The 16,026-nt window shown below is 41.9% G+C and overlaps 3 protein-coding genes and 1 non-coding gene across 6 annotated transcripts; 2 read left to right on the top strand and 2 right to left on the bottom strand.

Annotated features, from left to right (window-relative positions):
• rpn1 (ribophorin I) lies at positions 1–5,317 on the bottom strand. 2 transcript variants are annotated; one of them, XM_055023694.1, is made up of 10 exons: positions 4,936–5,317; positions 3,889–3,953; positions 2,954–3,260; positions 2,658–2,867; positions 2,250–2,442; positions 2,064–2,163; positions 1,808–1,946; positions 1,381–1,500; positions 984–1,229; positions 1–905 (listed from the first exon to the last, which is right to left on the bottom strand). In XM_055023694.1, exons 1-10 carry the CDS (start codon positions 5,200–5,202, stop codon positions 723–725), a joined length of 1,830 nt encoding a protein of 609 aa, XP_054879669.1. In that variant the 5' UTR covers positions 5,203–5,317; the 3' UTR covers positions 1–722. The 2 variants fall into 2 exon arrangements, with proteins under 2 accessions (XP_054879669.1, XP_054879678.1); XM_055023703.1 differs by having other exon boundaries at positions 4,963–5,317.
• A 229-nt stretch (positions 5,318–5,546) lies between these two features.
• trnaf-gaa (transfer RNA phenylalanine (anticodon GAA)) lies at positions 5,547–5,619 on the top strand. The gene has a single exon. It is a non-coding gene; the product is annotated as a tRNA-Phe (tRNA).
• An 828-nt stretch (positions 5,620–6,447) lies between these two features.
• rab7a (RAB7a, member RAS oncogene family) lies at positions 6,448–11,334 on the top strand. Of its 2 annotated transcripts, none has more exons than XM_055023741.1 (6): positions 6,448–6,542; positions 8,891–8,953; positions 9,050–9,176; positions 9,258–9,476; positions 9,649–9,777; positions 9,887–11,334. In XM_055023741.1, the coding sequence occupies exons 2-6, from the start codon at positions 8,901–8,903 to the stop codon at positions 9,980–9,982; spliced, it is 624 nt and encodes a 207-aa protein (XP_054879716.1). In that variant the 5' UTR covers positions 6,448–6,542; positions 8,891–8,900; the 3' UTR covers positions 9,983–11,334. The 2 variants fall into 2 exon arrangements, with proteins under 2 accessions (XP_054879716.1, XP_054879712.1); XM_055023737.1 differs by having other exon boundaries at positions 6,482–6,809.
• A 2-nt stretch (positions 11,335–11,336) lies between these two features.
• On the bottom strand, positions 11,337–15,053 carry hmces (5-hydroxymethylcytosine binding, ES cell specific). Its single transcript, XM_055023729.1, has 6 exons — positions 14,634–15,053; positions 13,824–13,967; positions 13,525–13,740; positions 13,236–13,390; positions 12,067–12,259; positions 11,337–11,674 (listed from the first exon to the last, which is right to left on the bottom strand). Exons 1-6 carry the CDS (start codon positions 14,820–14,822, stop codon positions 11,483–11,485), a joined length of 1,089 nt encoding a protein of 362 aa, XP_054879704.1. The 5' UTR covers positions 14,823–15,053; the 3' UTR covers positions 11,337–11,482.
• Positions 15,054–16,026: the final 973 nt, after the last annotated feature.

The raw sequence follows: 16,026 nt of genomic DNA, 5'->3' as shown, positions 1-16,026 counted from the left end.
TGAGTTTCTCCAAACTTTATTTCCAAATTTAACCGAGATCCATATCAACGCCCCCTTCCCAAAATAAAAACTTCCATGTCTCGTCTTGCACACAATCTAATCTCCTTTAGTCTTTAATCTCAAAGAGTGGAAAAAAAAGTAAATTATACAAAATGTAGAAAATATGAATCGGGAACATCCACAACGAACGCTGGCCTTGATGCAGATTCAGAGCTTCAAATTTTAAAACGTCAGTCTGGGGGCAAAAAAAACTACAGCTGAGGTCAGCACAGAACAAAAAGCATCTTCTTCAACGCTTACAATCTTTTGCTTCAGAATACAGTATGCGAGTAAAGATGTGAGGCCATTTCAAAAACCTTAAACCATGCATTCTTCAGAGGGAAAGACCAGAACATGAAATCTGAGGCAAGTGGAACAGAGATTAAGGGCCAGCTAAAAAAAACAAAAAAACAAGAGGATCAGAAACAAACATTGTTATGTAGCTGCTCTGAACCCGAGCAAACAGTGAAACACAAGTTTATCACCAGGCACAGAGGTACATGTCCAGATAAACTCATCACTTCCATAAAACGAGATGTTGATAGTCCATGTCTGGATGCAATGATGGTAATAAAAAAAGCAAAAAAAAAAAAAAGAACAACAACAACAAAAAAACAATGTCACATTTCATGTCATTTTCATACCAATACTTGATGAAAGCAGCATGTTGGTGGGTGTGAAGTTTAGAGGGCGTCCAGCAGGCTGTCGATGCGGCTGATGAACTCTTGTCTCCTGCTGGTCAGATTCTTCTCGCTCTCAATGTAAGTATCCTTCTTGACCTTACCACCCACCAGCCGCTCCGCCTCTGAGCAGGAGCGGCACACCAGCTCCTTCACCTGGCCGTCCAGCTTCTGAATCTCTCCAACCTGAAAAAAAACACACAGTCCGGTGAGCGACGCGGTGGTTCAACGGTCTTCCCAATTCCCAACAGCCGACCCGCGCACCTTCTCGGCTAGGTCGGAGCCCTCCGTCTTGAGGCGGGCCTGCAGCGAGCTGATTTCGCTGGTCAGGGTGCGGTGGTCGGCCTCCAGGGTCTTGCGGCCGCTGTTGAGCGCGCCCGTGTCGCGGGACTGTTTGTAGCGGTTCACCACCTCATCCATGTGGCGGTACAGACCCAGACGCCTGTTGACCAGAGTGAGCACCTGCTCGGTGATGGAGGCCACCTTCATCCGCACCTCAGCCGCTGGATCCTGAACAAACGACAAGACACGGCTTTTATTCAGCTGTTAGGAACGCCAAGCGCCATATGGCGATGCCTTGAATCTTCAGAACAGGAAAATGAACACAGCCAACAAAGAAATTACACAAACATGACTCGTGATGACATGTGGTCTTTTATACCTTTGTGATGGCAAAGTCTAGCCGTACGTAGATGATCACAGTGAAGAAGAGTATGTAGAAGGCCCCGACCACCAACAGAGGCTCCTGCAGCATCAGGATCTTGTTGAAGGTATAATGAACCTGCAGATGACAAGAGGGAACGACGATTGAACCAGACTGGTGGATAACCATGTTTCTGAACATGAATAATTACACCTTCAAAAGGGTAAGGATAGAGTTAGGGTACAACCACTCACATTTTATTCTAGTTTTGTTAGAGTGGCAAACACCACAGCTACTTAAAAATTCATTTATTTCACGGTTGGTACACGCATCAAATCAAGGTACAGCTAAAAATGGAAGGTTTTCATCTACAACAGAAAAACAACAACAACAAAAAAACTGTTTCATAACCAGATCACTAATTCAACTGTGCCCATCATCTTACCACAAAGTCCTGAATATGCTGCTCCACCAGGTTGTTCTTAGTAGCTACCAACACCGGTCTGCCAAACGTGTCCAGGTACGTGTAGTGCAGCTGGTTTGGCATGCGGTCAATTTTGTAGGGTGTGTCCACGTGGATGTTTCTGATTTGTACAAAACAAAAAAAACATTAATGTCGGCCAAAGTTTCATTTTCATCTTGTTGACTTACCGGACAGATCTGACTCAGGGAGGAAAATAAAAGAAAAAAAAGAAACTTACTTTGCGCCTTCTGGGAGAATGATCTTCACAGTCATGTAGTCGATGACCTGGTCATCATAGACATGGTCAACTAATCTCATTTTCAGTGCATACTGGTCGCCTAGAATGGAAAATGATGCAAAAAATAAAAGAAATTGAGCATCTCAGTTTTATGGAGTACAGTCACTTAGTATTTCCAGAACTCACCGAGGGTGTAGAGGTATTCGTAGCTGGGCAGATTGTAGCCGATGATGTAGTGAGTCTTCCAGCCTCCAAACAGGGGGAACCGCGGTCTGACCTCCACTTCCACAGAGTCATCCAGGACCTGCAAGTGGGAGGTGGAGATGTTGCCGATCTCATCCCGGTAGTAGACGTCCTGAGCCGAGGCAGGAAGGATGGTCTGCAGGGGAGAAAAGACGTCAGTATGTCATCAACAAACCAGAGAAAACAAGAGAAACCGAGAATCAAATCAGATGGTTTTCAATCTAAAATAAATAAATGAAAATCACCAGATCAGCCCTACATTGTTTTGACTGTCTGTCCAGTAGAAAGGCTTGAGCTTTTCAGGTGTTGATGTTTGAAGGATTTTTTGTTGTTGTATGATGGTATTTATACCTTGAAGGACTTGACAGAGGAGATGCCGCTGTCCGACTGACGCTGGTAGTCGTAACGTGAGAAAGGGCCCTTCAAAATGGCTCCTGTGTGCCTCAGATCAATGGTTTCCTCAACGGCAATGTTCCCCCAGTGAGACACCTCTATGGTGCGAGTGATGCTGGTGATGGTGAGGAAGGGCGTGTTGTTTTCATAATGGATCTTCAACGCATCCTGACAGGTTGAGAAAACAAAAACCGAACCTAAGTCGCCAGTTGGCACCTTTTTGGCGAGCTGAGCAGACGTGGGCGGAGCCATACCTCGCTGAACGGAGCGACGTCGCGGAATGGTCCGTACTCGATGATCTCGTCGGTCTTGCTGGGGTTGCCCAGCTTGGTGTAGCTCTCCACCGTCTTCGAGGCCAGACGGACGCGGGTGGTCTGGCTGCGGGTGGGATACGGCGAGTACAGATAGTGGTTGCCCTGGAAAACCACCAGCTGACGCTCCGCCTGCGTGATCTGCGTCGGGAACGGCTTCAGGACGTGGCTAAACATCATCTCGGCCTTCACTTTCAGCTGAGCACCGGCGGCCAGAGTCGAGGGCAGCAGCACTTTGTAGAACTCCCCTCTGACACGAGACAGAAGAAGAAAAATTCGGATTGGTTACCAGACAGAAGTTTGCTTTCAGTCATCGTGAATTTCAAATCCTTTTTTTGATATTTAATAAAAGACCTGATGTGGAAGTTTGAATTTACTGAGAATTTTCTCCAATCTGCATATAGGTCAAATATACCAATGCAACCCAAAATAAGAAAGTTTTAAAATATTCATTACCAAGCTGCACCTTAAAACTGTGTATTTTGCGGCCATCAAACATTTGGAACCACTTTAACCGCATCTTATGGACCAATTTGATCTTTTTCTAAAACAAAAAACTTATTGAAATTTGTCGCTTCCTTCCATAATCCACAGATTTTTATTAAACTTGAGTGAACAATTGGAATGCCTTCTGGAGAAGAGCTTTATACATTAAAAAAACTGAGGTATTTGGTCACAATGACAGGCGCAATGTTTAGAGCAATGTTAAAAACACCGTCAAGCATAGTGATAGAAACATCTGATCCTGTTTTTATCTGAAATATTTGAAATTGATAGTCCATTCTTTTTGTTAAGAAGTGTGTGCAAGCGACTGACTTGGTACTTTAATTACAACGGAAAAGCATGGAGGACATTTGCAGTTCAGGACATCGAATTACCTTTGACCCTGGATTGATGTCTGCTGAAGTTCAAGTGTGCCATCCTCCTCTTCATCGCCCTTCACCTGTAATAAAATTTAAGATATAAAACACGAGAGGGTCAAGCTTGATGACACGGTGAACAGAGCCTTGCAACTGTGTTTGTAGAAGCAAACAATACAACAATTAATTGCGTGATTAACTGAAACAAGCTCAATAAATTCCATATTAATGATGTATTGTTTTTCTCGTTCTGCCAAAGCCTGGGTGGCAAAGGTCTTCAATCTGCGTCGTGCGTTGGTCTCGACTGTTTGCAGAGGCTTTACGATTCATGTCTCTGTTGTTTTGCTTATTTATTTTGGATATTAAAATCAAGACACTTAAAATTCATTGGTCTTTGCGAATTCGTTCTTGCATTATTATCATTGCACCACTGCGATTATATCACTGGAGAAATGGTCTCCAAAGGACAGTGTCGTCGATCACCGCGAGAACTTCTGGCACGATTCATCGTCCGGCAAAATGAGTCGTTGTGCCAGTCGTTCACAGGACAAAAAGGGGGCAGAGCTGTGCGGAGTCACACCCGGAAGTGACCTGCCCAGCGCATACGTGTCATTCAGCCACTGACAGAGCGTGGATCCCTGCGGAAGTTAGAGGCTATCTGTTAGCACTGTTAGCCTCTTCGGCTTCCATTGATTCTCCCGGAGTTTAATTGCTGCACCACAGTCCTGTGAAGCGATGTAAATGTCATGCGTTCATTAGCACACAGCTGTTAACATTTGCAGCCACTCGCTATTCACAGTGAACTGACTTCCTAGCTTGCAGAATATAATAACCAAACAGGGTTTGTCTTTTTTTGCTTTGGTTTTCATGCCTACTACTACAAAAACAAACACACACACGCGCGCGCGCTTCCAAGATGTGAGCGCACGCGTCTGGAGTTGAAACCTGCATAATAAAACAGCGGCGAGCTGCTTTCCGTGGCGGTTTTCTGACGCCAGTGATCTGCGCCCACAAAAGATCACAAGCTAACGCTAGCTAGCGGGTGACATGACGCGGCGTCCGTACCGTTTCTTCAACACGCGCTGGACTCACCGAAGCGCCGATATACGCCAAATGAGGCGCCAGGTCTGCATCCACTCCCAACATGAAGCTCTGGACGGAGGACTGTCCTTGATTGGACAGCACAATCTCCGCGGTGATCTTAGCCAGATGAGTGCTCAGGTCCACCGTCCTCTTCACATCCTCGTTCACCAAACCGTCCGCTGAAACCTCCGAGCCCAGAGCGGCCACGAGCAGCAAGCACGCCGCCACGAACGCCGACCTTCGCGTCATCGTTGATGGGGGAATAAGAACTAAAATGCTGAAGCTGGAGTAAGAAGGTCTGCAGTGGGGAAACGGAGCGCAGGTGACAAAAAAAGGCCGCCGTGCCGCTGTCTACATCAGAAAGGATGACGCTTCATTCAGTCTAACGTGATGGCGTCACTGCGCACTCAACAGCGTGCTGGGAGTCAGGAGTACATAAACCAGATAACACATCAGAAAAGCCTGCTACATCGCCAGAGAGTCCTATTATGCGTATTTTATTATATGAAAAAAAACATACACAGGCACGGAATTTCACACAGACGTATTTCTATTTTGTGAAAACTGCTGTGTGTGAGGCATTGTGTATCCGCGCCGAAATAGCTCAGTTGGGAGAGCGTTAGACTGAAGATCTAAAGGTCCCTGGTTCGATCCCGGGTTTCGGCAGGGAACGATGGATCGTATCTTTTACCCGATGAGAGTTCCGTTAAATCTGATAACATATTTATGTAGAATGCTCTCTATGGTCTAAATAATGTCCAACACATCACTGCTTTTGCTTTGAACTTATTAAGATGTTTATGATCTAGCCAATACCACAAGTTGCAATCTGCAGTTGAAACTGTCACGGTCGGAAATACTAACGTCAGAGTTAACCTCACGCTAATAACAGTTATTGAGTTGAAACTAAGTTAATAACTGCGTTATTAACATTCATTGTCGAACTGAGGGGCAGTGAAAGTTAGTTCTATTCTATTCTATTCTATTCTATTCTATTCTATTCTATTCTATTCTAAATGTACCACTATTGTTTCTTTTAAATTTGTTTTCTTGTCAGTATGCTGTAAAATGAGTTTAAAATAACCCCACAGCCAACCCTACAGATTGGCAGTGATAGACATAAAAAAATGTGTCTCTTAGAAACATAAATAAAATAGCAGTTTTTCAAAAATGACACCAAGTTTTCCACATGAGATACTTTTTCCAAAATTATGAGTGATTCTTTCCCAAAATGTTATGTAACATTTGCGGCTCTCATCAAGTTTTATTTAGGCTGTAAAAGTTTTAGACGGTACACCGACGTTCAAGATACATTAAAACATGGAGAGAGATTTTTTTTCAAACGTGCATATAATTGACAAGTTTACAACTATCACGCTTTTTCCTTCTTTCTTTATTTTAGGAAAATAAATCAGTTATTGGGTCCAGGTCGCTCGCTCCGTGATTTGCTCGCAGCATGCGTGAATTCTATTGGCTCTTGCGCAACAAGGCGTGGCCAGCGAGCAGCGTCAGACCTCACGAGCGCAGCTTGTTTTGGAGGAAGAGAGCTCCGTTCAGCTAGCAGCTAGCCGCGTAGCCTGACAGGAAAAGTGAGTGCCTAAATCGCCCGTCATATTTAGTCATTTTACTCCGACATTGACAGTATTGATTTTGACACGTGAACGTCGTGGAGAGCCTAACTTTCGGACAGCTGTCGTCGCTCTAAACGTGTTGTTTTGTGTCATATTTGTCGGAGCTGCTAGTCGTCCTGCGCGTTAAGCTAGGTCTTCCATCACAGGCGAAACAAAAAGTCCACCTTTGATCTGTGTACAAAAAGAAAGACAAATCTTCTTTTAATCTGACGGCTCGTCACCCAGGTTGGTTTGTAGTGACTCAATTTGTTTATTACTGACAATATAATCATTGCTGTCGTTTTCTAATTATCATAAATATTAACATTCCCCTCCTTTAGCCAGCGATATGTTACCCAATTGTTTACTAGATGGTTATCTCGTGTTGTAAAATAAACCATGAAACAGTTTCAAGCAGACTTCTTTCATATATGTGTAATAGAACCGATTAGAAGTTGTTTCTTGTGTTTCTCTTTTCCGGTCATTTGTCACCCTGCAGTGTAGCTGTGTCAGTTGTTTACAATGCTAACTATCTAAAAGTGTGTTCCAAGCCTTTCATTTCCATGTTTTGGCCTTTAGACACACGATGCAGTGGATCGACACTAAACGTATAGAACCAAACGGGTCACGTTGTGAAAGACGCCGGTTGTGACCCATTATGTTCCAGTTAACAGCACTTGTTGTGCTAACCAGCCTGCCAAGTCATGGTTCCCTGAGTCGTGTGTTTGAAGCCATGTGATCAGGTCCTGACACTGTGTCATGGGGTTCAGATTATGCGAGCTGCGAAGATAGCTCTATGCTAGTTCGGCAACTTTTGAGCGCATCAAAGTTGAAGACGCTGGTTGTTGGGAATCCGCGACTCCTCTCGGTTTGGGATTGTTAACTGCGTCACCTGATAGCAGTGATAGCTTGAACTCCTCTGTAATAATAGAGCAATGGAGTTTGGACTTTGAGAATTGCAGCTATACGAGGAGCTTGTTATTGCGCAACGGGGCTAGACTGGAGTCAGAAGTCTTCTATAAAGTCTTCCCGAAACTCGCTGCCACGATTGGAGGATTTGTTTGCTATCAAAGTTTAGGCGCATTGTAAATTGGGGAGGTTAGGTATTACATTTGATTTGCCGGACTTACTAAAACAAATCATCTTATGAGCTCTAGAAGCTTTCTCATTTTAGTCAGACAAGATTTGTACATACTTCACTGTCTCACTGTCCATGTCAGACAGTGAGAGATCAGAATAGGCAAGTTTGATAAAATAAATCAATTGGAAAAAGAGAAATACATGCTTTGATACGTATAGACTATCTTGTAATTTTTGCTTTTTTTGGGGGGGGGGGTTGGTTCAAAATTACTATAATTTTTTATGTTTTATTGTTAGGAGAAAAATCTGAATCTGCAGCTTTTTTTATTTTTTTATTTTGTAGTTCCAGTCCAGTCAGTTGCTCGGATATTTTTAGCATCCCGTTAGTAACTCAGCTAAAGTACTTTGTATTTCAAGGCATTTCTTTAAAGAAGAAGTACAGTGTTTGGCCCAAATCCAAATGTTCACGTTTGGGCAGCACAGTATATGATGATTGTGTAATATTACTATTCAAGAGCCATATTGGAGTGCAGTAATTGCTGGCGGATCTATTTCAAGTGTTATGAACTTTTATTTCATATGCTAATGTGATGTCTAGTCAGCTAGAGCCTCACAACAGCAGATGCTAACACACAAATGACTATGGCCGAAACTCTAAAGGTCGCAGAATGCAGGACGCACAGACAAAAAAAAGATAAAGATAAAATATATATATATATATATATACTAACATAACATATCACCGTCACAAGAATGTCTTATATCTTGGCTGCTGTAATTCAAACAGTTGTTTTATATTCTCTTCAAATGTTTCTACAAATTTTTAGAGATTTGTTTAACTTGCTTATAATTGATAGGTTTACAACTATCAGGCTTTTTTTTTATTATTTATTTATTTTAGGAGAATAAAAAAGTTATTGAGTCCTGGTTGCTTAACGTGCTCAGGATTTATCCACAACCTTGAAGTAACAATAGGAAACAGTAGTTTTTTTCTGTTCCCTTTTACTGTCAACAAAACACCGCAGTGGTTTGTAAATGAATGTAAATGGAATCCATCCACCCGCCTGTCCGTCTGTCCATCCACACACAGACATAATGCTCACCCTGGTCATGTCTATGGCTTCTTAACATCCAACTGTCTCAATTCAAAAATGAACTAACTTTGAAAAATTAAGACTGAAAAGTGAAAACTTTGGCAAAATTATTTCTCTTGCTTTTATTTTTCCTAAACTTTTTTGTCTCCACAGCTGTGAAATCATGACATCACGGAAGAAAGTTCTACTCAAAGTCATCATCCTTGGAGACTCTGGGTGAGTAGTTGTTGCAGCGTTACATTGGTTCTAAAAATGACTCTCCAGGCGGCTGAGAAGCCACTTCCTGGTTTCATATTTGTTTTGTTGTTGTAGAGTTGGGAAGACCTCGCTAATGAACCAGTATGTGAATAAGAAGTTCAGCAACCAGTACAAAGCCACGATTGGAGCCGATTTCCTGACGAAAGAAGTGATGGTGGATGACAGACTTGTCACAATGCAGGTATTGAAGCTACTTCTGACTCTCTCTCCATCCGTTTGGTGCATGCAAGCTTTAAGAAACCGCAACTCTTCTGCCTTTCAGATTTGGGACACAGCGGGTCAGGAGAGGTTCCAGTCTTTGGGTGTAGCTTTCTACCGTGGAGCTGACTGCTGTGTGCTGGTGTTCGATGTGACCGCACCCAACACCTTCAAGACCCTAGACAGCTGGAGAGACGAGTTCTTGATCCAGGCCAGCCCACGAGACCCAGAGAATTTCCCTTTTGTGGTGCTGGGCAACAAGATTGACCTGGAGAACAGACAGGTTAAATGATGTTTTAACTACAGAAATATTTCTCGGCTGGAAAGTTTTTGTAATCTCTGACTTGAATATGTTGCTATACTGATACGTGTCTCTTGTTAAAAGGCGTTCCAGTAGATCAATCACCAGCCTCCTTATCTTTTAGCCAATAACATTAGCTCCTGTTGTGTTTCAGGTACCAACCAAACGGGCGCAGATTTGGTGTCAGAGCAAGAACAACATCCCGTATTTCGAAACCAGCGCCAAGGAGGCAATCAATGTGGAGCAGGCTTTCCAGACTATCGCACGCAACGCTCTTAAACAGGTATCAGGATGGAGACTGTCATTTCGAAGCATCAGCCTTTTTTTTTTTATTGTTGTTGTTGTTGAAGTTTAGTTAATGTTCCCTCCACTCGCTCTGGCTCTGACCTCAGGAAACCGAAGTGGAGTTGTACAACGAGTTCCCCGAGCCAATAAAGCTGGACAGGAACGAGCGAGCCAAGCCTTCAGCAGAGACCTGCAGCTGCTGAGGCCTCTGAGGATCATCAGGGGCTCGTCATCGCCCGCATCACCCTGTCTTGCCTTGTCTATTTATCCCCTGCCCCGTGGCCCCACCGTGTTACGCCCTGACGTCCGACATACAAGCAGCGTCCCCGCTCATAAGAGTATATTACTACACACAAACATGCTGCACCCACCTCCTTATATAAATATATATATACAAAATACATTTTCTATAAAATAGTCTTTTAGTCCAAAGAACACTTTAAGGAAAGCGTGAGGTGTTTATTTGTTTGAAGCTCGTCTCCTCCCCAGTCTTTGCCCCTCTTACTTGTCCTTGGTGGTTTGGGGCTGGATTTCCTTCTGTTTCACGTATTTCCTGCTTTCACTCCCAGTGTGCTCCCAACTGCTTGTATTTTGATACTTAAAGTGGGAAATCAAAGCATTACTTCTGTATGTATTTTGAATTTCTGAGTTGGACAAATGTTTTTTTTTTTAATAATCAAAATGTCTGTAATTGTGGTGGTCATTTTCTCTCAGTCCACCACTGCTGCACGAACAGAGGAAACTGCTGCTCCATATTTTCCCTAACACTCGTTACGGTGGTATATACAGCCTGGACCGCATAAAAGAAATCTCCCTACATCAGCGGGGCTTTTGTGTGAAACTAAACAAGTGAATTAGATGAAAATAATGGTGGCTGACTTAAAAAAATTTGCACATAATTGAGAACCAATCTGACAAATATGTACAGTTATTTTCCCTCACAACCATGCTGTCATACCCAGTTGCTTAAATTTATGGAGACGACTCATTTCAAGCCACACAATAAATGTGATTGTAGCTTAGGTTGGGACTTTAGGTCTAAGCGATGCTCCTCTGTTGGGAAAATGAAGGTTCATCTTGTAATCTTTTACCGTTCTCACACCATTTGACATGGGAACCAGCTGCATCAATACAGCATGCCAGACAGACCGGGAGGAGAGCTTTTTTTTTTTTGAAATAACTCCTATTATTAAATATGTTTCTTTTACAAGACTTTGTGTATAATTGCGAATTTCTCAATCATGGTTTAGGGAAGGCAAAGAAAGCTGTTGTAAATCTCTATATCCGACTCGCCTGTGGTGGCAAACAGTTTAAGAGCTTCTCATCTTATTTTAACTGATTGGATCTTTAACTGTTGGTTTGTATTATACTGAGAGCTAGAAATTCATTGTTGAGTCTAAAATAGCACATATACTGTAACTCTGACTCTTACAAAGAAACATGGAAGTCTTTGGCATTCATCATTATTATAATATGGTAATGCACAACATCTACATTGTTTCAAAATGTCTTTGTGTTTCAAGTAACATGGATAATAAAAGAATCTTGACTTATGCGTAAAGAGTTCTTGGTATTTATTATTAAATCTTGGGCAATCAAAAAACATGAATGGCATCAACATAAGAAATATACAAACATTTTCATCAACAAAAATGAAGACTGAAATGATCTCCAGCATCACCACCCAGCTACATTTCTTGTGTTCATTTTGTTCTCGGTTTCTTATTGGCTCCCTGAAGCCACAGCTGAAGTCCTCCAGCTGGCTTGCGTCGACTCTTCGTCTCGCCGTCTTGCTCTCCTTTGGTCCCGTTCGTGTCGGGCTCCTTCCTTTTAGCCGGGCTGCCGCTCGACAGCCAGCTCATCATCATCTTACTGCTAGCTGTGGGTTTGATCTCCTGGAAAACCAAGAGGCAAATCAGTCTTATGGGGAAAAGAAACTCTTGAAATTCAAATTTCTCTAAATGTGTTTTGATGCAAACATGTCACACTACTTTGTTGGTTCTCGCTCCCTGTGGTATTGTTTCAAAAACGTTCTCCAAATGTCACAAGATTTATTCCCATCTAGTGTTACATTAATTTCACTCCAAGCTCCTGTTTTGCATGAATTATTGCGTCAAAGAGGCATGGCATGGATGGGAAAAGTGCATGACAGACAGATTGCTCCAATAAGACTTTGAATCGAATAACTCAGATGAATTCCCTTTTTAATGATAGTTTCATTCGCTGAGATGCACTCGTCTGACTGTATGGCTGTTATTGAAAGACAGTCGCTTGTTGGCGTTGATACCTTTTTGCTGTTGGGATCCACCGGTTGGAGGCACTCCGGGGAGTTGTTGCGCGAGTTGTTGACGAAAGACGAGACGGGGTGAAAAGTCAAAACGTCCTTGGACTGAAGCAGCTTGATGGCGTCCAGAGATCTCACCTCCCCGAAATCGAGCCACCTTCTCACTTCGTCTTCTCCATCCAGGATGGCTGGCATCCTAACACAAAAAAATAGCACAGGTAGTCGTTTAAATTTTATTATCAGGGTAATGCAATTAAAATTTCGGATTAATATATTTTTTCTTAAGTGATCAGAATATGTAAAACAAAAATTACTTACATTGGCCGATACCAATGTTGATGCCAATATATCATACGTCTCTGACAATAAGTGATTTTGGTTACAGAATTTTCAACATAGTTGTAAAATCAAAAAATAAATTGTTTTGTGTGAAAAACAATGATGTATAGCGGTGGTAATAGAAAGGTCCATGTCCCTAAGGTATAATATCCCCAGGTATAATATCCGATCGGAGAGGGTGCATCTTTAAAGATGTTGACGAAAACGCATCTCCTCATCTGTCATTTTGAAAGCTTGTACCAATACCAAAGATCCCACAGGGGTAGATAACACCAACTTATCGAGCATTAACCAATGTATGATTTGAATCTTTAGTTAAAGTACATTTCTAACTACATTTTAAAATTTCTTCAATTGAATTTAAGTTTGTTTTAAGTGAAAACACTGATGTGGACTAAAAACAAGAAATCCAAATCTTTCATTTCTTCTTTTGTTTTAATAAAATGGAGAAGACTCTGAAAACCAATTAATTTTCTATCCCCTATTCTATAATTTTTGCTCTTCAAAGCACTAAAAAAACAAAATCTTTTACTTCTCAAGACGGTGTAGGAACCTTTCTTTTTGTTGGGAGTTGTTTTCTACAGCTGCATCAGAGCCAGACTGTCTCACCCCTTGTTTTGAATTCCTTATCCTTGGTACAAAACTCATGTCGTCTCTGCCTGGCAGAGCTTTTCATCCAGACCTGCTTCATTACTGATTGTCTCACAAGCTCTCTGTATTGTGTACAACATATGAATACACCTGATCGAGTGATTTCACCTGACAGTGCTTGGTAAAATATTTTTTTTCCACAACACATACAAAAAAAGAGAAAAACTGCAGCCACCACTAACCTGTCGTGAATGCTTTGGAGATTCGGGGAAGCGTTCACAGTGATGACGCTGTAGGTGTAGAGAGCTTCTCCACCGCCTGGCGGTGTCCAGCAGTCAAACACGCCGGCCATCGTCAGCAACCTCCACCCGGTCCACTCAGCAGCAGCTTCACTTTCCTTCCGAATTACATTTTGTTTCCAAAATGAAAACCCGCCTGCCTCACACTATGATTCCCAACGATTTCTGCAATTTTGTTCTAGATGAATAAATCACTTGAAGTACTTTTTTTCCAACAGGAGATAGTGCAAACCTCTGCCAGGTCATCCGAGATTTCCCCTTTCTCTGACATGACTGCATTGCAAGTTGAAGTCGTGGCGTCCTCCCGCTGGTCCTCTTTCCTCTCCTGGGTCAGGCCATTTTTCTGAGGAAAGTAGATGAAGAAAGGCTGCTTCTCCTTTTCCACCCTCCGCCACTCGTAAAATCCGTCAGCCATGATGACGCAGCGCTGTCCCTTCAGCAGGGGGTCCTTTGAAAAGAGGCCAGGATGACAAGCTCAAAATGAAGGGACGACAAAACACAGGAAAGGATGACTTCCAACGAAGTGCACACCTTGTAGGACTTTTTCTCGAGAATGTTTTCGCTGCGGCAGTTGCTGGTGCTGTACTGCATCTTGCTGGGGTCACTCTCCTTGAACCAGGCGGGTATGAGACCCCAACGCATTGAGGCCAAAACACATTCATCCACAGGAGCAGCCTGGGGAGGACATAAATCAGCAACTTCTAGTACGACAGCCCTCACCACAGGGCTGGCTTTTCATATTCAATATGTTATTGTTCATATCTAAATGCAACTGAGAGATGAAAAGAAATGTCTGGATAGATACTGACAGAGCTTGAACTAATTTGTAAAGAGGAATGTTTCTCAAAAAATATTTCTAGATGTATTCAATTTAAGGGAGTTGAATGCATGTCACTTTTTGTAGCTTAATATTTGTAAATATTTTCTTCACATTTTCCAATTATCCACCACTTTGTGATGGTGTACCACATAAAATCTAAATTAAAAACGACAAAGTACTCAAAAATCTAAAGGACAGTAATATTTCTGGACACATATCTAAAACTTCCCAGAAAAAGTTCCTTCAGATGCACTACTTATTCAAATACGCTTTGGAAAAAAAGCTCATACAACTTCATTGAAATTTGTGCAGAATTTACAAACAATAAATTATCACAAAACGCAGTCAATTCAACCTTTTAAAATAAAATGAAATGAGGTACAAAGCACAGGCTCGGAACCATTTAAGGGGGGGAACCAAAAGTCATCTGACTCGGAACCGTTCATCTGCGGGGAACAGCGGGCCAGCTTGTTGGAGAAAAGTCCCTGTAAAACATACACTTTCACCACATCTGACGTCACCTTGTCGAAATGTCTCTGTGACACCAGGACCGGACTCATGGACTGGGGACTCTTGTTGTAGGAGGGTCTGTATTTGTCCGCGTCTCCGTCCCTCCAGCGCGGCTGTCTCCGCTGTCCGGCCCGGTCTCTGTACGAGCAGGCTCGGCTCACCTCGTCCGGAGCCAGAGTGCACGCAGTTCTCCCACACATCTCAGAAAGCTGAAACCAACCGGCTCGAGCGACTTTGTGAAATGGAAGGTCTTTCTCGCGCCTTATTAAGACCCGTCAAAAAAAAAAACTACCAGTTTGCCAGTATTGACGTATAAATGTCAAACTCGACGTGCTGGGAGTTACTGCGTGTTTAGAAATAGTGCGCGGATTTGTCTGGGCAGGACACTGAAGCTGTCAGAGCGCTCTCCCCGCCCCGGATCCAATATGGCGGCTGTAAGCCACAAAAGACTTTCGTAAACCCTCCGCTGCTGGTTGCCATGGTAATTTAAGAGCCTGTCTACTGTACAGCACTACAACCTATGGAGGTTCTCCATATATTACTCCATAAAGCTGCTACAATAAAACACAGTGTTAAGCAGGAAATATAAATATGATATCAAAATCAATTCATGATGTCAGATTGTAATATGCGGCTTTTTCTGCTGACTTCCACAATATATTTATATATTATAGTATAATATGTTATATGCAAAATTATAATATATGATACAATATCAGAAACAAGATACAAGTAATTGTCTGGTATCTTGTTTCTGATTTCAGTGAGGGAGTTGGGTAATATTAACAGTGTAATATTAAAACTCATAATTGAATATATTTCCTATATTTTTATTATAATAAAAGCAATAAATAACATATAAACCTGAAAATATGTCATTTGACCCATAATTTTTTTTTTAAATATGACAAGAAAAAAGGGTTTTCATTGTACATTTAATCAAATCCCTTCACCTGTGCTATAAGCATTTGTAAAATGTAAACTGTAAATCACAGATATACACTCATGATTTTCATAAGCGGGGTAGAAAGTTTCATGAAATCCAACGCGAGAACTGAATGTATAAAATGTGTTTCGCTTTTGTATTAAATTAAGGAGAAATAAATAATCAGAAATAAATGATTGATTATTACTACTAACCTGAGTACGAAAATGTATTTTACACGCACACATTAATAGTAGAATGAATTAATCATATAGGTGTAGATATTTCTGTGTCTAGCCTACATGTCGTAGGATGAAATAACAATAAAAAGGCATTCGCTTCCTTCACTCTTTTTTTTCCAACAGAAAATGGCTGGATTTTGGTTTTTTATTTTTATTTCATTATATTCCTATGATTGTTTTTTTTAATCATTGATTTACTTTATATAAATATTTCGTCTAAGAATTAATTCCGTTGAA

Source organism: Poeciliopsis prolifica, unplaced genomic scaffold (assembly GCF_027474105.1).
Source record: "Poeciliopsis prolifica strain line A6 unplaced genomic scaffold, Auburn_PproV2 SCAFFOLD003, whole genome shotgun sequence".
Lineage (NCBI taxonomy): Eukaryota > Metazoa > Chordata > Actinopteri > Cyprinodontiformes > Poeciliidae > Poeciliopsis > Poeciliopsis prolifica.
This window is presented reverse-complemented; position numbering and strand designations above follow the sequence as displayed.